This window comes from Buceros rhinoceros, unplaced genomic scaffold (assembly GCF_000710305.1).
Source record: "Buceros rhinoceros silvestris isolate BGI_N320 unplaced genomic scaffold, ASM71030v1 scaffold4350, whole genome shotgun sequence".
Classification (NCBI taxonomy): Eukaryota; Metazoa; Chordata; class Aves; order Bucerotiformes; family Bucerotidae; genus Buceros; species Buceros rhinoceros.
Window position 1 is genome coordinate 45,979 of NW_010388868.1, and position 23,584 is coordinate 69,562.

The 23,584-nt window shown below is 41.1% G+C and overlaps 1 protein-coding gene across 1 annotated transcript in view; it reads right to left on the reverse strand.

The window, feature by feature from the left end:
- Positions 1–21,684, reverse strand: part of LOC104489488 (transcription factor IIIB 90 kDa subunit-like) — a gene marked incomplete at its 5' end in the record, with an annotated part of 31,432 nt that extends 9,748 nt beyond the window's left edge. The window contains one exon of the mRNA XM_010131655.1: positions 21,604–21,684. Coding sequence (XP_010129957.1) covers positions 21,604–21,684 — 81 coding nt within the window. The remainder of the gene's footprint in view (positions 1–21,603) is intronic.
- Between the last annotated feature and the right edge of the window lie 1,900 nt (positions 21,685–23,584).

Here is a 23,584-nt window from a genome sequence, read left to right on the forward strand (position 1 = left end):
ACAGCATTACTGCTGATCCAAGCACTACCTTCAACCATCCAAAATCATTTCTACAACACTGCAAGAAAAAAGAAAAAAGATTGGCTGGTGACATAACCTGACAGTTTTGAAAAGACCACTTTTTTAAAGTTGCAAAAATCCATAATTTTAACATTATGAGAGAGTGTAACTGGTTTCATACCGACAAAGCAAAAAGCATTTAGCTAACAAGCAACTGTCATCAATCTACTCAGCTAGAAAAAAAATCAAGAAGCAGCACAATGTAGGAAAAAAAATTTGGTTGCCTATTGGTAAAGGTTATCAAAGTCTTTAAAACAAAACAAAAATGAAGACTGAAGACAAAAGGATCCATTGCTGCAATGGAGAACTTTACAGATGCGAACAGCATATAAATCAGTGCAGTGTTATCTGCTCGCTGACAGCAAGCCCTAGCGCCTTCCCTGCAGAACAGGGCTTTTGCAAGGCAAAGAAGAGTGAAAAATGACAGGAGCCATTTTTCAGAGTCTTGCATACACCACAGAAGCAGACAGGAGCTCCGGGAGTCAAGGTGCTTCATATGGACGGGGAGGACACATGGAGCTGAAGGTATCTGCTGGCCAGAACTGCCACTGAGGCCAAGGGGACAGGGACAAGAGCAGAAGTGATTGAGTTACTGCAGCTCAACAGTTACCACGTCTCAGCTGCACTATAGTGAGCAGTGACACACATACTAAGAGTGTTCAAAAAATAAAAAAAATATCTTCCAGTTTAATCCGCCTTCCCTGCTATAAAAGCCAGTCCAGCCTTTCCCTTTTCCTGCCAAGGGGTTCCCGCATATCTCTGTGAACCTCCTCTACTTTCCTTGTCCACCTTTGATACTCAGCTTTTACGACATGTCTGAGAACTTACTTGTCTTCAGACACACGCAGAACAATTTTCCTCCCCTAGAGTTCAGCCCTGCTCCTCTGCACACCAGTTGTTCTGTCAAAATAGAACTATAAGTGGTAAGTTATTTCCACTCTCCATCATATGGTTGTGTTAGCCAGGAAGACCTCACTGATAGAGACTGACAGAACTTGACTTTAGGTTGCTGCTGCTTCTTCAGGACTCAAAGAGGCCTGAGAGCCCAAAGATATTCTTCGGTTCTTTTCCTCTCCTTCCCCCCTATTTCTGGGGCAAATCTAACAAAGGCCACTCTCTCTCCATCCAGATCTCACCTGATTGACAGCCAAAAAAAGATGTATGACACAGTAATTCCAAAAGCAAAACTTTCATAAGTATCAACCAATTGGCAAATCTCTTGAATCATCTCCAAAAAAATGAAAATATGGTGAGAAGGCATCCAGGGAGGAGGGATGCAGAGAGCAGATGAGGGGGGTGAAGAAGAAGAGGCAGTTATTAAAGATATCAAAGGGATAAGAGATAAAACATGATCTAAAAATGGAAGCAGAAAGAGAGAAGTAGTGAAATCAAGCTGGGAAAGGCACAGACACATTACAAAAGCAAGAAAGATTGTATTAGGTTAATACTTATTTAAGGTATTTTTATACGAAGCTGGCAAGAGAGGTCAAATGCTTCCTCCTTTACGGATGGGCTAAGAAGTGTGGCAGTTAGGTAAGGAAGCATCAATCTTTATCCAGGCTGTAGCTAAAGAATGAAATTGTGCCCTTAGTTTGTCCCTGGCAGCTGAGTCCATCAGCTACAGATAACAGGGAGTATGAATCTAAGGGGGATGCTCTCCTTTATCACTACAAAAGGTCTATCTGGATCAGAGCTACAATTGCCCCTGATTATTTTATCTGTGCACTGCCCATCGATGATGGAAGTAGTTACAGACAGAGCTTCAGCCTCAACTACTGTATTTTGTTCCTTTTTAAACCAAAAATAAGCGAAGGTTGCCACAAATCTCACCTAAACAATGTAGTGCATCAGTGAAGCTATTTATCAGCCACTCTTGTGCCATCTACTTCATCTTGGAGTTGAAAGGAGGTTTATGTTTAAAAAGAGAACGCACATATTTCAGGAACAGCCTTATATTTCTTTAAACAATAACATTTATGTAAGTCAGATGTACAGACTGTGCCAGCAAAGAATTAAAATGACCACGACACCTTTGTATTTCTACAGTCCATGTAGCCCTCTTAAAAAATATCCAGCATATTTGAACAATACCCGCCTCTATGTTTGTGATCCCTTCCATTTATACAAAGCTACTCTATACATATGCGATGTCATCAGCAGCTATTCTGGGAGGAGGGAATTCTCCCTAAACTTTGTTCTCCTCCTCAGGAACCCAAATCAACCTAGAATTAAAGATGAAGAGCATGGCGGGGGGGATACAGGGTGGGTATCTAAGGACCTAGAGATTGAATTTATAGCCTCACCAAAGTACCAAACATGATCTTTTAAGAGATGAGCAGAAGATCACTAGAGTTCTGGAAGATAACAGAAGTCTAAGCCATAAATAGACAGAAGCGTGAGTTCATGCCTAAGGATTAATAACGTGAAAGAACGTTATAAGCACCATGCTAATGGGAACTTAAAATTAATTGGACCTCATACTAGTTTCCCAAGGGAACTGGTGGAAACTCCCACTGCTTGGAACATACAAATCCAGGAAGGGCAAAACACAGGAAAAATGCATGATATGGAGTGATCCCATATAAGAAAAATGGGGTAAGATGATTTACAAGGTTAAAGGAAGTTCCTATACTTTTGCCGAACTGTAAGCTTATGAGAGAGGCTGCTTTATGTGACATTCTGTGTCCTGAGTGTACAGAACAGGGGAAAAAAAATCCCCCCACCCCTTCCTCCCCAAACAGCCGTCTCAGCTGACTCAGTACAGCAGCCTTCCTGCTCACAGTTCAGCAGCAGACCATGACAGAACCAACGTCAGACAGACCAACCCGACCTGTTCAGCAAAGATCCACCTCCTCAGGTTCCCACCTCTTAAAATTTTTTTCCAGTCATTACTCCATTCTAGTTTTTCTAAGTTAAATATTTTATCAACAACACGCCCCACAAAAAAACCCCTCAACACTCGTTCACGTAACAAAGCCTGAGAAATTTTGTCCATAACCAAATCTTTAGATAGCAACCTCCTCTGCTCTTCTAGACGATCCACTTGCCTCCAGTGTGCCAGTCCTTCATAAAGAAAATTTTGCATAAGCACAATTACATTTTTCTGTTCTTCATGAGCTAAACCTCAAAGATCAATTACAACCGGGTTTCTTCTGTGCAGCATGACTCCAAGATAGGATGTGAGATCATCCATTAAACATACATATCCAAGACTAGATGCATTATTAATTCATTTTCCCCTAGGTAATATGGCATGGTGAAAAACAGCTACCAGAGAACATACTGACTAAAGACTTAAACAGAAATCAGTGGATTTATGTGATGATTGCTATGCAGCAACCTAACGGATCTCATTAAAGGAGACACGGATTCTTCTCCCCTGATACTGTCACTGCTCCTACAGAGTAAATGCTGATGTTCAACACAAGGAGAATATTGATTGCAACATACCCCAGAAATAGTTCTTACACTGCTTGTGAGAATGATCTATCCGAATTTAATATTGCCTGAGTTTGACTACAGACAGGTCTCAACTTTACAGCATTTTTCTGATTAGTGACAGTGTTTGGAAAATCTTTTTTTTTAAATAAGCTTGCTATAAACTACTACCTGCCTGAGTTTCAATTAGGCAGGTGCTGTTAACACCAAAACAAGTTTTCACTGTTGTCCTCTTTGACTTTGTGGAGCTGCAATCAAGGAAGATGCCCTAAGGAATCACTTAACATCATCATCTTGAATCTAACATATTGCTTCAGTAGAGCCCATAGAGTAAATGGTATTTACTGACCTCTTTTAAGATCCACAAGAATAAACAAACACTTCAATCAACGGCCTGCCTCAGACCTGTTTATGCTACAAGCAGCTTCTCACTGAAGGCCTCAGGAGTTCTACATTAATCAACCTCAAGGACCACCCTTTTCTCCCACAAAACAATTATAACCTGGCCCTTCCTCCTTCCTACCTTTTGCATTTCACTCCAGAGTGTTAAGGGAAGGAGAAAGGCAGATGAAATATCCATGGCCCCAGCAGCTACAATAGCAAGCGGACACGGTGACATTAACATTTCTGTACAGTCAAACCCTGCTCTACTACATGATCATACAACAAGAAGTACAGGTGCTATTTTGTTTTATCCAGCTTTAATTGTAAGCATTCAGCTCCTACTGAAAGCCACCCTCCTATAGACGGGAAGCTGACATTGGCACAACCAAACACTTCTGAGGGCCCCAAAGCAATTGTGATTTTAGCTTCTGGTAACTGTGCCTCCTACAATTTTGAAATCACAGCATTCAAACTTCAACATTTTGTTCCAAGTGGCTGTTACTGTGTGTCTCTTTTATGCTTTCTACAGACTAAATCAGGAACAGATATATGATATAAGGATCCTTCTTCTTAGCTTAATGGTGCATGAGTGTGTCTGGAGGAGGCAGAAAACCACACACGATTCTTCACATTGAACCATGGAGACAGGTGGCAGCCCCTCACATCTGCTGCGAATGCAGAGGAGACAACTCCAAATGTACTCCTTGAAGAACTTGATTTTTTGTTTCCATGTCACCGCTTATCCTCCCTTATGCTCAACTTTATCTTCTGCTGAGGTTTTCTTAGGATATTTGGTATTTAATATCCAGTGTCTGAACAGTGTGAATAGTGTCTGTCTACGCAGACTTTAGTAAAGCCTTTGACACTGTTTCCCCACAGCGTTCTCCTGGAGAAACTGGCTGCTCATGGCGAGTGCACTCTTTGATGGATTAAAATGATGAGTGTACTCTTCATTGGATAAAAAACTGGCTGAATGGCTGGGCCCAGAGAGCAACAGTGAAGGGAGTTAAATCCAGTTGGCAGCCGGTCACAAGTGGTGTTCCCCAGGGCTCAGCATTGTGACCTGTTCTCTTTAATATCTTTATCAACAATCTGGATGAGGGGATCAAATGCATCCTCAGAAAATTTGCAGATGACACCAAGTTAGGCATGTGTGTTGATGTGCTGGAGGACAGGGAGGCTTTGCAGAGGGATCTGGACAGGCTGGATTGATGGGCTGAAAGGCCAGCTGTATGAGGTTCCACAAGGCCAAGTGCTGGTCCTGCACTTGGGACACAACCACCCCCTGCAACGCTACAGGCTTGGGGAAGAGTGGCTGGAAAATGCCCGCTGGAAAAGGACCTGGGGGTGTTGGTCACCAGCAGCTGAACAGGAGCCGGCATCGTGCCCAGGTGACCAAGAAGGCCAATGGCATCCTGGCTTGTATCAGCACTAGTGTGGCCAGCAGGAGCAGGGCAGTGATTGTCCCCCTGTACTCAGCACTGCTGAGGCCACACCTTGAGTAACGTGTCCAGTTTTGGGCCCCCCACTACAAGAAGGACATTGAAGTGCTGGAGCGTGTCCAGAGAAAAGCAACAAAGCTGGTAAAGGATTTAGAGAGCACAAGTCTTAGAGGAGCAGCTGAGGGAACTGGGAACTGTTTAGCCTGGAGAAAAGGAGGCTCAGGGGAGACTTTACCACACTGCACAACTACCTGAAACGAGGTTGTATCACGGTTGGGGTCAGTCTCTTTTCCCATGTAATAAGTGACAGGACAAGAGGAAATGGCCTCACATTGCACCTGGGCAGATTTAGAGTGGACATTAGGAAAAATTTCTTTACAGAAAGCTGGTAAAGGATTTAGAGAGCACAAGTCTTAGAGGAGCAGCTGAGGGAACTGGGAACTGTTTAGCCTGGAGAAAAGGAGGCTCAGGGGAGACTTTACCACACTGCACAACTACCTGAAACGAGGTTGTATCACGGTTGGGGTCAGTCTCTTTTCCCATGTAATAAGTGACAGGACAAGAGGAAATGGCCTCACATTGCACCTGGGCAGATTTAGAGTGGACATTAGGAAAAATTTCTTTACAGAAAGGGTTGTCAGGCATTGGACCAGGCTGCCCAGGGAGGTAGTTGAGTCCCCAGTCCCTGCAAGTGTTTAAAAGGCGTGTAGATGTGGTGCTGAGGGACATGGTTTAGGGACCGTGGCAGTGCAGGGTGAACAGTTGGACTTGATCTTAAAAGTCTCTTCCAAACAAATGATTCTGCGATTCTGTCACCATAATCCCAGATCTTGACTTTTCTGGCACAACAAATCAATGTTTCTCAGAAATCCAAAACAACCTCAAAGCTTTTTCTCTCTTTGTCAAAGACTGATCAACGTCAAGTTTCCTTCACTTCTTAAAGCTGATATCAAACACTGCAGTGATCTTGTAATGAAATTCATTGTATATGTCAGATCAAAAAGTAAAGAGCAGAGTTGGAAGGAAACAAAACTACCCACACATACAAAAGGAAAACTAGACAATGGCAAAGAGAGCATGTAAGCACCACTGTAATCCTTCAAAAACAATGTTATTTCTATTTCCAGTTCTCTAGGATCCACATAGGGTACAAACTACCCTTGAGGAGACCATCTGCCATCAATGTATAGCAGACTCACCATGGACGCGAGTAGAAAGAGACAGAAGGATGTTTATGATCCACAGGATGTCTCACAACTTTGTTTTGACCAAAGCTTCAGATAGCCATTTGGTCTCAAGAAAGAAGCTGGCAGCAAGCAAGAGTTAACTTTTAGTATAGGGCCAGCTGGAATAACACAGACCACTCAGACAACAAACGTCACCTCACAAGCACCCTGGATTTGTTCCAAAAATCACTTGAAAAGTGGTATTCTTTCTTGACACGCTCAAGGACTGATTCAGCTTGCACCAGAAGCAGTACTTTTTTTCCTAGGGCATGTTAGGAACCATAGTTTCTAAATCTACTTTGAGATGATTTTGCATAGTCTTGAGATTCACATTTTCCCACAGTATCTCTAAGCAACTTGTAAATCATTTCCCTTGTATTTAAGCTTAAAAACGAAGACTTCATGGAGCTAAAAATGTCAGATTATTTTCCCATCTCCCAAAAGAATGAAGCCTTTAGATATAGAAATGTATTTTTTTTAAGGTGGAAAGGGACTGTATTTGCAAAGCTACTCACCCACATTAGTATTGCTGTGAAATCACTTACAAGATTTCAGCTGACATTCAATAATTTTACTTCTAGCTATTTGCCTGAGCTCACAGAGCTTTCACGGCCAGCAAGGTAAACAAACATAACACCTTCTTGGATTTGGCAAGCTGCATAGAGCTCAGAATAATAAAGCAACCCCTCCAAAATCTCCCTCGTTTACAGACACCGATTTGCTGATGATAGGAAGATAGCTACGCTCACCTTTGGAAATCAGGATGAATTTGGATTAGCGAATACGGAGGATTTGACTCACACTTAAAATGGAGGCTGGTAGTTAGGAGTGAGTGATGAACTAAGAACTATTACTGATTTGCTGATTCTTCGTATAAAGTCTGCTTTCTTCACAGCAAACCTAGGGTAAGAAGCAGGAGAGAACACACAAAAACCTCAGCCTGAAGACTAGGTACAACTGCAGCAGCTGGGGCTGTGCTTATCGTCGTTTTTATTTTGTAACAGCGCTCTCCTAATCTTTTAGTGATTAGAAGAAATCTACTTTCTTCTTTTGTAACAAACCAAGTAAAATATCAGAGGATAAAGTTACCAGAGAGAAAGTTGAAAGGGAAAGTCAAACATGCCTCATCCATCCCACCACCCCTCCTTGTACTAGCTTCCAGTGCTCTTCAGATGTTGTGCTGAGCCACAAACCGAGTAAAAAAAAAAAGCATTCAGTTTTCTACAAGCATCAGCCAGAGCCAGAGAAGTATAGCAGCAAGCCTTGAGAGCAGCTTGTCAGTAACGTGCAACTCCTCTGATTTGTCTAAGATGCTACCAAGAGTTTGGAAGCGTAAGTCTACAGCTGTCTGTGTACTCCTTCAAAACATGTAGTATTCATATTCCATGAGCAAACACATCAGAGAATCACAGACTCGGTTGGGTTGGAAGAGACCTTAAAGATCATCTAGTTCCAACCCCCTGCCATGGGCAGCGACACCTTCCACTGGACCAGGTTGCTCAAAGCCCCATCCAACAAGGCTTTGAACGCAGGCAGGGATGGAGCATCCACGATCCCTCTGGGCAACCTGTTCCAGGGTCTCACCACTCTCACAGTATCTCCTAACCTGATTTAGAAAGTGTCTTTTCCCATGTAAAAGGATTTCTATGCATCTGCCTGAGCTTGCACATCTATGCACACATGCGCAAAGGAAGCAGAAATGCCTTTCTGCATCAAGTGGCCCTGCAAACTCCTGAAAATAAGTACCAGGATGACTACTAATGATGATCACCCATGCTTCAGCACTCGCGCTACCCATCAGAGTGTGGCTGGAGTCTCAGCAGTGTTTTATCTCCCTTTCAGGGAGGATAATGTGATGCTTTCTAAAAAAAGAGATCAAAGATGGCTGTATCTTACACATCAATTTTGCAAAGACAGGAAACAAGTGAGGTCTAGGTCAGGATGTTCTCTATCAAGAAAACCCCTCAGACCAGACCTAATGACCAGAGTCTAGAGAACAATCCATTCTCAGAAATTCATCCTAAATGGACCATGATTTCTACCATCAAAATGCATGGAATGCTTTCGCTGAATATTGATTTATAAAAGCAATCAAATAGCATATCTAAAGTACTGTGTAAATGCTACTTGTACACATGCGCTCTAAGGAACAACAATCCTAGAGAAGAGCATGTGTGTCCAATTCCTGCATGCAAACCCAGCTCTGTGTATAACCCCAGAAGCTGGAACTACAATCCTAAACTGCTTTCTTAACATTACAGTGTCATAATATACAACTCAAGGTACTACTATTCAACTTGTAGTTTTAGAGCACATAAAGGAAGAAAATACAGCTTTCTTGTAAAAAATCCCATTTCTAATTGATTTTATATAAAAAAAAAATATAGGCTCATTAGCATAATACAATTTCTTGGAGTCACACATTTTAATATAATTAGCCACTTGTTTTGCTGCAATCAGTGCTAATGACCTTTCTTTGAAGAAATAGCCATTTCATTTTTGTTGTACAAACTTAAGAGAAGGCTTTTTGGGTTGCAAATGCAGGAATCATCTGAACTGACTTTAAACACCTAAGCAATAAATTACCTTTTCACTTAATTTATGCTGTGTTTGTTTGGAACAGCATGCAGGCTTCAAATCTAGGTGACTAAAGCCAGACTTCTAGCTATGTATTTGGGATCCCAAACAATAATGTCAAAGAAACACAGCTCCCACCAAATCCAGAGGTCTAACGGCACAGCTCAAAAACAGGTTTAAGCATGCTGAACGCCACTCCTTGCCACGCTGCTGGCAGTCCTTAACCACACTGGAGTCTGGGTTTGAGGAGACCACATTGTACTTCTGTCTCTATAAGTGCCATTTGCTTATAATTTCTATTGGAAAGCAAAATTTAAAAAAAAAATTAAAAAGCACTCTTTAGGAAACATCCCACTCATTTGGCAAGCGTTACATTCTCAATGTAGGCAGTTACGTCTAAAATGATAGCAGTAGTAATGCCTGCAGGAGAGGTTTGCATTTGGTAACTCTTCCCTCCTCCCACAATTACTTAAACTTCCTTCATTTCTACCTAAATGTGTGACAGTACTTAGGTTTAATCTCAGCACAGTAGTACTTAGATCTCTTTATTGTCCAAGATGATTCAATTATTTTAGTAGAAAGAGAGGGGAAAAAAATCTTCACCTAAAGGAATAGTTTGCAACTGTAAACTCATGATTTCCCATTCCACAGATTACCCATAAATAGATTGTTCTGCAAAGCCTTAGGAAAAAAACAACTTTCTTTACAACTCTAATTACTATACAACTGTTGAGGGAAAAAATGACTATTTTATATGTATAATCTAAAGTTTATAAATAAGAGGAAAAGCATTTCATTTATTGAAGACATTAAAAAGAAGCTGTATATTAGAAGCCTGGATTTTTTTTTTTTAAAGCCTCCTTTCAGAGCAGGCTGGAGCTCTTGCCCTTCAAAACTCACAAGGTTAAATTAAATGTCTTTCATTAAACAGGTTATGTTCAGCTTATGAGGAGACACCACTCTTCAACCTTCCACCTGTAATAAAACATGCAGTACCTGCATGCTATCCTCCTTCAGTATTTAATGCAAGCCTTCATAAACTCATCCCCCAAGAAGGAATCACATATGCTACAGCCCAGATACGGTCCCCCACCCAGCATCCAACCTCCTAAATTATCCCATGTACCATTTTCACATCAGACACAGTCATAAACTACGTGTAGAAAATTCCTCTCTGAGCAGGTAGCATAAGAGCAAACCCAAAGTTTTCAGGAAAAGTTCTATTTTAAAGACATGATTAAACAAAGAGAATCTTTTTCTCATCACTCCTCCCATGAAATTACAGTTGAGTAACTGACAATGGCAGAATTTAAACTTATTTTCCAGGCGTGTTTACAGCAGTATGTAACAGCACCACCTGGTGATAGCAGCCAGACTGTTTTTAAGACATCCACTAAGTTAAGGCATAGTAATCTGCAGAGAAGAACAGATTTTAATTCTGGTTATGTATAATCTGGCATATGTATAATCTATTTTTTGCAATTAAAAATACATGCAATTTGTACCAGTAAATTCTAAAATTTTGTGGTTCTGTTAAAAAAACTTTTCAAACTCCTCAGAGCTAGCATCAGACTTCTACTGGTAAGCGGCAAAAGCTCTCAACATAGCAAGAGCCAGTTTAATAATATTTGATAATACGTTAAAACATTTGAACCAATTAAGTTAATGAACTGTTGGTGAAAAGGTTCGGTTTATAACTCATACAGACATAAAGCCCACCTCAGAATTAGAAACAGTCAAGCCTGAGTTATTAAAATAACTTGTAAAAAGTCAAACTGGATGCCATGTATATACCATATATTCTGAATTTATTTATATATAAACAGAATTTGCATGTTGGTCCTAATGCATTTTACTGCTGTTCCAGCAAAACATCACAGAACATATAATATAGATTGCTAGAAAAATCCTTAGGGATACCAAAATGAAGAAGTACTCCCTAAAGACGTTGTGACCAACACGAATTCTATTAGAGTTGAGCGTTTCTTCTTCATTGTTCCTTTTTAAGTTGGGATTAAATTAGCACAGCCTGCGCACTCCAGGGTGTGTGCTGGGAGGAGGGAGGGGGAGAAAACGGAAGATATAAAGGCCTGAGGCACTTCCAGCAGAGAGCATCCATCTGCTAGCAGGAGTCAACGAACAGAACATTTCTAAAAAGCTTCCCACTCATATTAACTCAAGCCAAAAGAACAGGAAACACCTTCCTTCACTCTGTGCAGGACTGAACATAATAGGACAGTGGGCTATAAATACATATTAAAAAAAAGAAGCTCACAAAGCAGTGCTGTCTTCAGCCTCTCCTACTGCAAAGCCGGTGTAAGAAGCTCCTGCTCATCTCTACGTCATACGTTCCCTCCTCCACTCTGTAGTGGTGTGTGGAGGAGTGAAATGATCAAAGGGAAATAGGGAAAAAAAAGGGTTGGTTCTTTTTATTTATTTCGCTTGTGAAACTCAGATCTTTTCACTGTCCTGGTAAACAGACGCATTGCCCAAGCTAAGGCCCAGCGTATTTGGACGAGGGGAATGGGAAAGGGCAGCTGAGGGATGGGAAAGGCCGACATCAACTGGCTGTGCTGTTAGAGATGCTTATCGTGACACTGGACTCCAGAGCCGCAGCTCTGTGAGATGAAGGCCTCTGAGGGCAATACCAGTCACGGGAGCGTCCGACCCTTTAGACAACGTCTCATTCCCACCCACACACTGCAGCACATCAGCTCTCTGGGCTGACCCAACTATCTACTGGGAGTGCAGCAAATCCCAGCCTAGCAATCATCCAGGTTAAAAACAACTGGCATGTGGGCACCGACTTCTGGTTCAGGCCAGGACCAGGGTTTGGTTTTGAGTTTTCTGTTTGTTTCTTTTTTTGAGCAGGGGCTTGACATAGGTCAGTCTGCTGATAAATTTGCTGGTGTGGCTGTACTGGACACAGAACTCTCCCACGGAACACACATTTCATACCCACTACAGAGTCCTAGAGTTTCTATCCATCTACATTTACATTTGGGTCTTCCACCAGATGGAAGTAGTATCTGCCCGACAAGGGCTGCTGTAGCAATAGCACTGAGCAGGAACCAAAGTCTTTTCCTGAGTGACTCCTGAACAGCATGTGCAACTGCAGCGCTGGTCCACTTGGGAGGGCCCATCACACAACTGGGAAGGCATCGAGGACGATCAAAGCTACACACGCACTTCTGCACAGGGAATGAAGTGATAATGTCGTGGACAAGCATCACCACCATGCACTGCTCTGATATAGGCATCCAGCAGTGACCACAGGAGTGGTGACAGATGCTGTGCCAGAAGTGCCTGGGCAGGTGTTATAACAGCCCTACAATGGGAATACAACATGCCAGCACATGCTTTTGCAGCCACACTTGAGGGTGATGCCACCTGTATCCTACACCAGACACATGCTCCTCTAAGAGCATCAGCTATGACAAGATGAAAGCAGCTTGGGACCACAGCTGACTTGTGTCCAACTGCAGAGTGCAGATGCAATGAGTACAAGCATGTCCGCAAGAACACAAGCAAGTAAATCATAGTCTTCCCTAGGAAAACAGTGTATACAGTCACTGAATTCTCTGTTATTTGTTAATCCTATAGAGGGTTCAGAAGTTTATTGCTGTGGCCATTATTCAAGACAAGCCATCTTCCAAAAAAGCTGCAATAGCTCCACCAGGAAATCACACTTGCAGACCCTCAGGCTTAGGGAATGCTTCCCCGCACTGCCACATCAGCAGCTCTCCAATTTATTTCAGACAGCAAAACAAGTAGGCTCTTTCAACATGAAAGGCTCTTTCCCCCATGAAAAAGGAACTAGGCGCTATCAGAGAACACAGCATTAAAAAGCAACAACATTCTTCCTCCTGGGTTTTGAACCGTAGTGCCTGTAAATGACACAAAGACTTCAAAACTCACATTTGAATCTTTAAAAGACAGCCCTACACCATAAAAGTGGTGTATATATTTTCCATTATCAAAAGAGAGTGCAGCATCTACATGGAACTTAAACCAAAGCTGTTACCTGAAGTATATTTTAAGCTTGTTGAGCAACATTCCAAAGCTAAAATGTTTTAATACAGAAGCTCGTTAGAAGAGGCAGATTACTAGCATGGAATTATACAGACATTTCTAGAGGGGGAAGAAGGAGAGAGGCAGTTGTCTATTTTCTGCCACATCATACAAGAAGGAAGACAGACCTATTAATAGCCAAATTCATCTCCTTGTGAATCACACTATAAAAAGTGACTGTTTCAAAAAACATTAGCCCGCTAGGTAAACTGTCTTTAAGTAAAGGATTCCTCTCAAGGGAAATGACAGGTTCCAATTACCTACAAAAGGCTGTAGGGAGGTAAGTCTCCATCAGCGAATTCCACAAATGTGATATACATTGTCCTACTCCATGTCACACAAAAATTTAAGTTAACAGGGAGAAATTTTAAGATACAAGAGGCCAAAACTTTAATATCCAAGCAAAAAATTTCACAAGCATGCAGAGTTTTAGGTGGCATTTTTCTTTTGTAATGAAGCTGAGGTTTGTGCTTCCCCAGCACAATAGTTTTCTTGCCCACAGCCAACTAATAAACAGAGCAGGAGAGGAGACAGAGCAAAGGAATCATGAAAAACGCCTTTAACTCCAGTCACAGAGGCCAATTTGAAGTGGCTGAACGCACAAATATTTTTTATTAAGACAACAGAAGTCAACTGTTAACTCATTTGATTAAGACTTCAATTTTTAAAAATTTTTTCAACTTCAAAGACAATATTCAAAGTTAAAAGAAAACTAACAGAGATAGTCCTGAGTCCACACATGGACTGAACCAACACCTCCACAGAATTTTAGAAGTGCTTTTTCTAATTTTTCCCTTTTCTGGCTAAGCAGACCCAGGAACAGAATAAGGAAATACCAGCAGAGCTTGACTCACATCTCAATGGAGTGGGATGCTGTGCTCAAAGTTTTAAGTTACCCAGCAATCTGGCAGGTCCTCTACCTTTTGTTTAAAGGATCCATCTTCATTAGAAATGCAACAGGTCTCACTGAAGGAGACATGCATTCTTCTCCCCGATACTGTCACTGTAAGGACAACCAGCATGACAAAAGAATCTGAGACAGGTACTTTATTCATCATTCCCTATCAAAACACAAAGAAGGCCAAGGCTTAAGACAATAAAAATTTAAAAACCTGAACTCAAGGAGGAATGCATTAATCAACACACAACCAAAGTGTTACCCCAAATCAGCTGGTGAACTTGACTGGTCTTTTAACAAAGCTAAGTGGAGATCATGAAGCCCAGGGTGTCATTAGCCATCTGAGAAAGAAGAGATTCTCCATATGATGAAGAAGAAGCCCCAATACTAGAAGGATCCTGGCTTCTTCACATGCCTCTGAATCAACTTCATGTGTAACAGGGGAACAGACAGGGAAAGAGTCTTTTGCTGCTTTCATCCAAATTTGTGGATTAACCTATGCTGGCAAAAGAGCAGGGTTTTGCCTCTGAGTTGTTTTCATTTGTTTTTCTTAAATAAATGGTTTGTCTGCCTCTTCAAGTCTTTACCAATTACTGAAGTTATCTGCAAACCCTGAAAGCTGAAGTTCTGAGAAAGGTGTGTAAGGTATTCAGATATCCTGAAGGTCAGCCATCAGAGACTCCAGCATCTGAGCTGTGACTTACCAGAGCCTGCACCAAAGCAGAGGACCAGGAAAGCCCACACCTACTGACACTCAAGCAAACTTCAGAAGCACAGAGGTCCAGCAAGCTAGAACACAAACACAACAGCCTAGTAACATCAGTAAAGTTCCCTGTTGAACTGTTATCCTGAAGGTCAGCCATCAGAGATGCCAGCATCTGAGCTGTGACTTAGAGCCTGCACCAAAGCAGAGGACCAGGAAAGCCCACACCTACTGACACTCAAGCAAACTTCAGAAGCACAGAGGTCCAGCAAGCTAGAACACAAACACAACAGCCTAGTAACATCAGTAAAGTTCCCTGTTGAACTGTTATGTGGTAAGTAACAGTGATCACAAATGTGAAAGGGCAAACAGGTTGGGAAAGGAACGTACCTTTTAAAATTCTTTGATGAAGATGTTAAGGTACCAAAGATCTAACATCCCGGGTCACAACCTCTCTGTTCACAACATGCTCCAGAGCCCAGAAAACAGAAAAGACGACCAATAAAAGTCAAGAGACACTTGTGCAAGAAATAAATACCTAAGTGTTATGGCTAGGACACGTCTTTGTTTTAGCTGATGCAGGAGAAGATGGATCTACAAGACAGGAGAAGGGAAAGCTATGAGTGGCCTCAAAGGGAGGAAGCTTGAACTTGTTAACGTGCAAAAGGGCAGAGCAGTAGGATGCAATTCAGTAGTTCAGTTTTAGCTGTGCTAAGTCTATATCAACAAGGAGATACACAGAGGCAGACACGGAAAGCCTAAGATTCATCACCCTTATCTTCAGAGATGAGCATCTGAGCTTAGTCAATTTAGAATTCCTTTCAGTGAGTGAAGAGAAACAGACACTTAAGAGAATGAGTCATTTGACTTCCTTTCTGATTAAATTAATCACACCCTAAATCTGTCTGTCTCTATGCAGAGACCCTGAAAGGACTTCAGGATGATGAGCTCACGCAGACACCTAACCTTTGCCACTCTAGCCCAAGCCATGACACGGGACTAGATGGAAGCAGTATCTTGAGAATAAAGACATTTACCCACACACAAAAAACATGTAAGATCATCCCAAATGAAAAGGGAAAGATGCCCCTTATGCTGCTTCAAGGACAGATGGAGAAAGTCAACACATCAAATGGAAAAATTAAGGAAATGAATGAGATAGTAATGAGGTAAAACTGAAAAAATTGTGGCCAGAAGAGGAAGCCTTTCAAAGCCTTAGTGAGCAAAGACATTTAGAAGGATACAAGACAAAACTAGAAAAGGAGAACTTTACACAACGGTTAGTTTAAAAGACAGAAATAGAAAACACAGTGGGGTACTAACTGAAGGTGGAGATGAGAGGACTAGCATTAGCTTCTATCCCAACAAAAATGAAAGCAAGAAGGACAAGAAAATGGGAGAGTAAGTTTCATTATTGAAACTGAAGCCAGAGACAGGAGTGGATACAGGAGGAAGAGTCAAAGAAAAAACTGCACCCAGCAAAAGAAACAATTGGGAGGAATTCAAAGTCCATGCAGAGCTGCAAATTCAAAGGTGGTCATCACTTTAACAATCAGACATACGAGTGGGATCGATACTGCGTAATGCCTTTATTAACAACCCGGACAACGGGACAGGATGTTCCCTTTGCCAGTCCACAGACATCATCACATTGGGACAGTGGTCAATGCACTGACGGGCAGAGCCACTATTCAGAGGAATCTTAAGATGCTGTAGAAATGAGCTAACGGAAATCTCAAAGTTCAACAAGGCAAATGCAATTTTTTTTTTGTTCTTGGGACAGAAGAATTTCAGGGCAACTACAGAGGCTGGGGACTGTATGACCAGAGAGCAGCTTTGCAGAAAAAGATCTAGATTCCTCATGGACAACCAGGCGAACACCCAGCTGCAGTGAAGAAGGCTAACCGCACCCTGGAGCTGCGTTATTAAGACTGTAGCCAGCAGATCAAGCTAAGACATTATTTTCCCCTGTTCAGCACTTGTGAGACTATTATTCAGAGTACTTTGTCCAGTTCAGGACTCCTCTGCACAAGAGAAGGCATTGACATACCAGATGGAGCAAGTCCATCAGAGAGCCAATAAGATGATTAAGAGACTGGAGCACATGGTATGAGGCTGAGAGCTGAATTTGCTGCCTTAAGATGAGAAAGCTAAGGGGGAGGTCTCACTGTTCTCTTCAGCTACTCCTGTGGGAGGTTATAAAGAAGGTGGAGCCAGAACTGTCAGAGATGCACAGCAAAAGGACAAGAGGCAAGAGTCACATTTCATCAAAATAAGTTTTGACTAGAAACAAGAAAACAATTTTTCACGGTGAGGGTGGTCAAGCATTAAAGAACAGGTTGCCCAGGGAGACTGTATCCTATCCTTCCTCAGGGATACCCAAAGCTCAGCTGCCCTAGGCCCTGAACAGTTTAATGCAACTTCAAAGCCACCATTTTGTCGACCTCCAGAGGTCCCTTGCAATCTAAATTTTTCTAGGATTCTACTATCCTCTCCTCCCTTGCTGTTTTAGTTCTGTTAAAAAGTGTTCTCTGTTCCACTTCTTTAGATACTTCTGTGCTTCATGTATGTAACGTGTCATCCTGACCTAATTCTCACCGTATAGTTCTGGCAGGAAGTAGAGTGCTCCATAATCACTTGTAATAAATTAGCTGTGAAATCAGTGATGACAATGAAGATTAAAAAATTAAGCAAATAGTTTAAATGTAAACAGTTAAAAATGCATTAGAGAACATCTTCAGAAATGCCTTCCAGTTCAGCACTAAAATACTGTTAGCTATGTTTTGGTATTTAAGAGGACTGAGAGAAAACACACATTCATTTACAGAAATCATTAAAACCACAGCACAACAGTTCAGAAATTGTATTACACTAGATGCAGCTGCAATTCTCAAACTTAGTTTAAGCCAAATTTGAGTATCTGCATCTGAAGCTTTCAAGTTATAATGATGCCACTGACCTTCCTTCCCCTCTCCCTTTTCTTTTTGGCCACTGAAGACTATTGAAAGTATCTGAGCTCCAAGTCAAGAACAACTCCCTTGTAACTACGACTGACATGGATATAGCGAGAGCAGATTGCCTGCAAGGAAACGAGAATAAATCGGCTATTTAGAGAGATTATGTAACGCCGTGCAGAGCTGTAAAATGAGATTTAAAGAGACAAAACTGCATTTCAGGCCTGTAAGTAACCATAAAAGTTGGGCAGTACTGTAGCAATTTGAAGAGGCTCAGACCACAGAGTAAGCGGACAAAGAGTCCCCTCTCTCAGCTGGTATTTTATTCATAATTATTCTTGCTCACAAAAACAGTACTGTTAGGCTATTTTGTCAAACCCTTCAAAACAATGTTGAAACACCTCTTCACATCAGCTTGTTACTACAGAAATGAGCTCTATACCAACAGTCACAAAGCATTTTGTGGACCTGATCTTGTTGAACTTGTGGAGCCGAGCAGGCTCACTTAGCCTCACAATATCACACTCTGAAAATCAAACTGATTATGAACTGATTATGAGTATTAGGTCTTTCCTGCATAAATATTTTAGCAAATGTAAACAAGATCCCAGCTCTTATAAGCAGCCAACTTGCAAACAAACACCCACAAAGATCAGCTGGTTCAGCAAAGAAAGGCAAAGACTATCAACTGCTGCGCACCACCACGTGTGATAAGGGAGATTAGTTGTTTATTAAACATTCCTACACAAATCTGGAAACTATAAAAACTTCAGGGTTTGCCCATGGCTTTGTTTACAGCATATATATATATAAAAATAGCAATGCAGGAAATAGTGATTTTGTAGCAGAGCCCAGAACCATTGTGCAGGAGTTACGACATTTTACTTCTGCATTTCTTCACTTTAGAATGGACGAAAAGGAAAAAGTTGTAAAAATATTACCTTAGGTATTCTAATGAAAAACTGTTTGTCATCCAATTCTAAACACCCTTTCATTAAAAGCATCAAAAAACAGCAGCATCATACGTTCATCCAACCCCAGCTGCTTTTCTAGTGATTAAATAAAGAGAGAGAGCCCAGATCACCTTCCTTTCACCTCTCCTGAAAGGATAGACAGTCTGGGAGGGAAGAATTTGGCCCAAACTACGTGGGAGAGAAGGGAAAGCAGGGGGAGGTTGCTGGTTTTTACAAAACAGCCAGTCCCTGCTCTGTTGGTGGACTTTTCCTCGCATCATGTCAAGCCTGCAGGTTGCTGGCAAGCAGATCAGGCAACAGTGCAAGACCTGCCAGCACTCTCAGACCACACACACACTCTCAGCTGCTCTCCAAGGCACTGGGGACAACATCCAAAGCAATCCAGGCTCCAACACCCATCCCTGCTTCCCAGAGCCTGGTTCTTCCCTTCGGCAATGGCCTGCATAGAGCACCACATAGGAGGAAATCATGTGCTTACACTACTGAAGGTAGGTAGCATGCAGCCTTGACGTCAGAGCCATCAGCGAGTTGCAGGGATAGGCCTCCTGAAGCTGCTCACAAGCTGTGCCGCACCAGCATCCCCCGACTAATTTCAGCAGTTCATTTGCAACTCGGTTAATTTTGGAAATGCAAACGTAGTAGTACCAGCAAGTAAGTAGCTCAGCATTTTTCCCGATCAGACAGTGCAGCATTCCAAGGATAACTGTTCATTTTTAATACAGTCAACTATTAGTGCATTTCCATTTCACTCAATGAACAACCCCATACTTTTCCCTTTAAAATATATACAGTAAGTTCATTTACCTTGCTACACTTCCAAGTCTAAACACAATGGATATTAACATGATTTCACAAAAAAAAGCCATGAGCATGAACACACAGTGACAGGGGGAGATTTTCTAAGTTCAGTGCCATAGCTCAATTTGCAATTAAAAACTATGTAAAGCTAAAAGTGTGATTAAATGCAGCAGTCAACTAGCTCATTATACAGCAAGAGAAAGAAAAGCCTTTCAAACACCAATTGCTCCACCTGAAATATCAGCTGCTGTTGTCATGTCTGGGACTAAGCAAGAACATCACTTAGCTCATTGAAAAGAACTTTCCCAGAGACAGATTGGCAGTGTGACAAATGCAGGTTGGCTACAGAAATCAAAGACCAAGTACTTTTTTCTTATATAAAGGATAGCCACAAAAAAGAGAAGAAAACCCATGAAGAGCCTTAGACAGGTATAGGCAAAAAAGATAAATTATCTTCCTGTTTCAAAACTGTTGGGAGATAATTCCATTTAAAGCAACTACAATTTCTTGTATACAATGCCAATAGACTTTAGCCAAGTCAAAACCGTTGTGTATGTTTAGGGAGGCCCCGTGCATAAAAGCTGTGGGGAAGGAAGACGCGCAGACATACTGCCCAGCAAACACTCATCCAAGAAAGAAGTCATGTTTAGATTCCAGAAAAACGCCTACGCTGTCTTTAATTGTGATTACAGCCTAACCAAGAGGGCTTTTGAAGGATTCAAACAGTCCAAGAAGCAATAGGACGGTATTTCCTCCCCTCAGCATTTCACTTTTCTACAATTAAAGACAAGGAACTGGCCAGTCCTTATGCACAGCAGGCCAATTTATTTTTAAACTGCCTATGTGAAATTACGTTTTTTAATCAAGTGCCTTCATCCAAAGACAAACTTTACTTACTCTAAAAGGCATCCAAGTGGTTTTATTCCAGTGCTTATACAGGTTACACTTTATACAGGCATTTTTAAAACTGGTAAGATAATAACTTTGGTCCTGACACTTGAAACTAGCTCACCTGAAGTGCAGGCTTTACTCTGCCAAACAAGCAGGGATCAACAACAATCAGTACAAACACATAAATAAAACTTCCTGTATATAAAACAATCTGTGTATTTATCAGGTGAATAACGGCTAGTAAAGCAAACTGGCTGTATTTCAGTACAATCTTAACTTTTCTATACCTATGAAGACATAATATCAGATAAGATTTCCCGAGTTTGAGTTGTAAGTGTAAGACTTTAATTTAGGCAAATACCTTTATTTAAAATATCAAAATGAGCACCATATCAGTAAAACCCATCTACATCCCTTGGTTAATTACATGTGAGCTTCTGAGTCTTTGATATGACAGTCCATCAGCTGTCATCTCCAAGAGTCACAATACAAGAGTATTAATTAGCCAAAAAAGTGACAACTCCTGTCCACTGAAACGAGTAACAACAACTGAAAGTGAAGACCATTCTGTTTCTGAAATAAAAGCTGGTTTTATTCACTCTCTTCAAAGTGTAGATTATGCAGATGTCAATTAAAAAGTATAGCATGTAATGAGAATATTTATTTACATATCCTCTGGGCACTAAAACTATTTTTCCATTTTCCCCTCTCTGTTCAACAGTCACACTAAGGCACATGTCTACTAAATATATGCATTATCTCACACTTACATAAAAACAGTCACACTTACTGCATAGAACAAAAGCTTTTGAACAATTATACTTAAAAATGAACATGCATAAAGCATTTCAAGAACCCCGAAACACTGATAAAATAAAAAGCCACAATGGTTCACAGATAATAAAAAGGTGCAGTGAGCATGTCACCCTTGAAAAGGCCCTTTTCAACTACAGTAGTCTTGTCAGGTGCCATTACCCTTTGCCAGCCAGCCACCTGACCTCATGAATCAGCTGTAACAACCAAACAAGAGCACAGCGTAAAATCGGCACTAGGCAGACTTGTCTGCTGAATAACCAGTGGCCTGCCAAGGTCTTGAGGTCACATTCAAAACTAAAAATGTATTATAATTAACCATATTAATAATAATTTAAAAAGGTTTTATCAGTAAGACTAAAGCTTGCAAGTACCATTCTGTAGAGTTTGTGCTCGTGACTCCTTTCCCAGATTGGCATGGAATCCTCCTCCTAAAGTTGGTGTTTTGCCTGCACCTATCAAGAAAAAAAAACCAAAACAATGTCAGATGCAATAACTGAATTAATATATACAAGAAAACTTACTGAACCACTACACTCAGTATCCGTATTATTTACAACATGTCAAATTACATTAAGAAAGGCAACAGATGTGCCTGAAGGGCTTAGAGAGTACAAATTCCATCAATTTATTTCTTCCTTGGGATACCATAAAAACTACACAGCTCCATAAGCCCTCCCAATCCCAGCACCAAAGCAAGTACAAAAACATTGCAACCTCTACTTTAGGCAGAACATAAAAATCAATATTGTAAAATATTTCTCAAAGTAAATAATGAAACAATTGCTTAGTTAATATTTTTTGTCTGCAGAATATTCAATGCAGAATTTTAATAGCTAATTACTGCCACTGCAGAACATAAAACATGTTTAGCATTCAATAATGATGGAGTTGACTACTAGAGACGTAATACTTATTTTAAAATAACTTCAGTTTAACATTAGGCACACACAGTGACACCTAGGCTACAAAAACTGCAAGTCTGGAACTGCTACTTTTACGCCCTGAAAGGCTGGAGATTAAAATAAGTTCAGGTTGTAAATCAGCATAAACTAGAGGCTGGTTTATGCATCCATGCCAAAGCTGAGAAGCCCGAATGCAGAGTCTGCCGGGAGTCAAAGGAACTACTCATGCAAACCAATCTCTCCGAACAGGGAATTAAACTACCAAGGACAGAAATAGTCTCCCACCAAAGCAGGAAGTTTTTCTAAAAATAATCAGGCTACCTCAAGCAGGGTATTCTAATCTATCAGCTTAACAGCAAGTGAGACTAAAAAGCTAAATTGCACAGGATTGAAAGCAATTAATTTGTTAGTAATTAGACTTCTACTTAATTCAAGTAGCCTGCTCTTCAGAGCAGGACAAAGTGCCACCTTGTTGCCTATGATGCCTAGTTTTTCTTCAAGTTCTTGCAGGTCTGTTTTCTCATCTTACACCAGTTCTCTAGAGCAAACTAGAATGGCTTTGGGATAAAAGCATACAGAGGAGTGAAGCGTCACTTGAAAGCAGTTCAGGACATTTCTCCTACACACCTGAATAAGGTACTTCTGTAGCAGGTACAAGTGATGAGAATCTGCAACCTATATTGTTCACTCACACCAGACTTACTTAGCTAGCCTCCTCTCAGATGCATTTAATGTACATCTGTGTTAAGGGGGGGGGGGGAACAACCAAAACCAAACCAGAAAAGCTAATATTCTGCAGAATTATTGTCTATAAGCCATTGAAGCTTATTTTTCCACACAACTTTTAAATTAGGTTCCCAGTGCTATCCACAACAGAAACCGACTTAACTTCATTGACAGATCCTTTCAACAAACAGTAATCAGAAGCTCTCATGTAAATGCCCCACGGCTTAAGTACTTCAGCTCAACATCCTAATTAGAAATGAAAAATATGCAATAATGACTTCCTCACTAGATACGGAGGTAACCCTCCCACCTCCGTATTCACTCCAGACTATTATAGACAGCGAAGTCTCTTGCCATTCTTATAGGTCCAACCTCATAGTTCCATAAACACCCCAAAACAAAACAATGAGGCAAAACAGAGAGGGGTTACTTACTACCCTAGCACACATAACGTTTTGGTGTACATTTAATAAGCATGGGTTACCTAAAAAAAAAAGATGTATCAACAGTAGCAATAGGTTTATGTTCCTTTTCTTCAGTAGCAAATCTATCTTCAGAAATTCTGCCTCCTATCCTCCTTTTTTTTGTTGTTTTAAGGTTTGATTTACCACAGGCTACCCGACTTCTCTGATTTGCAGCATCAGTTTAGTAGAGGAGGCCATAAACTGCAGGGCAAGAGCAGGAACGAACAGCAGGGCAGGCTGGAGGTAGTAGGCTCACTCAG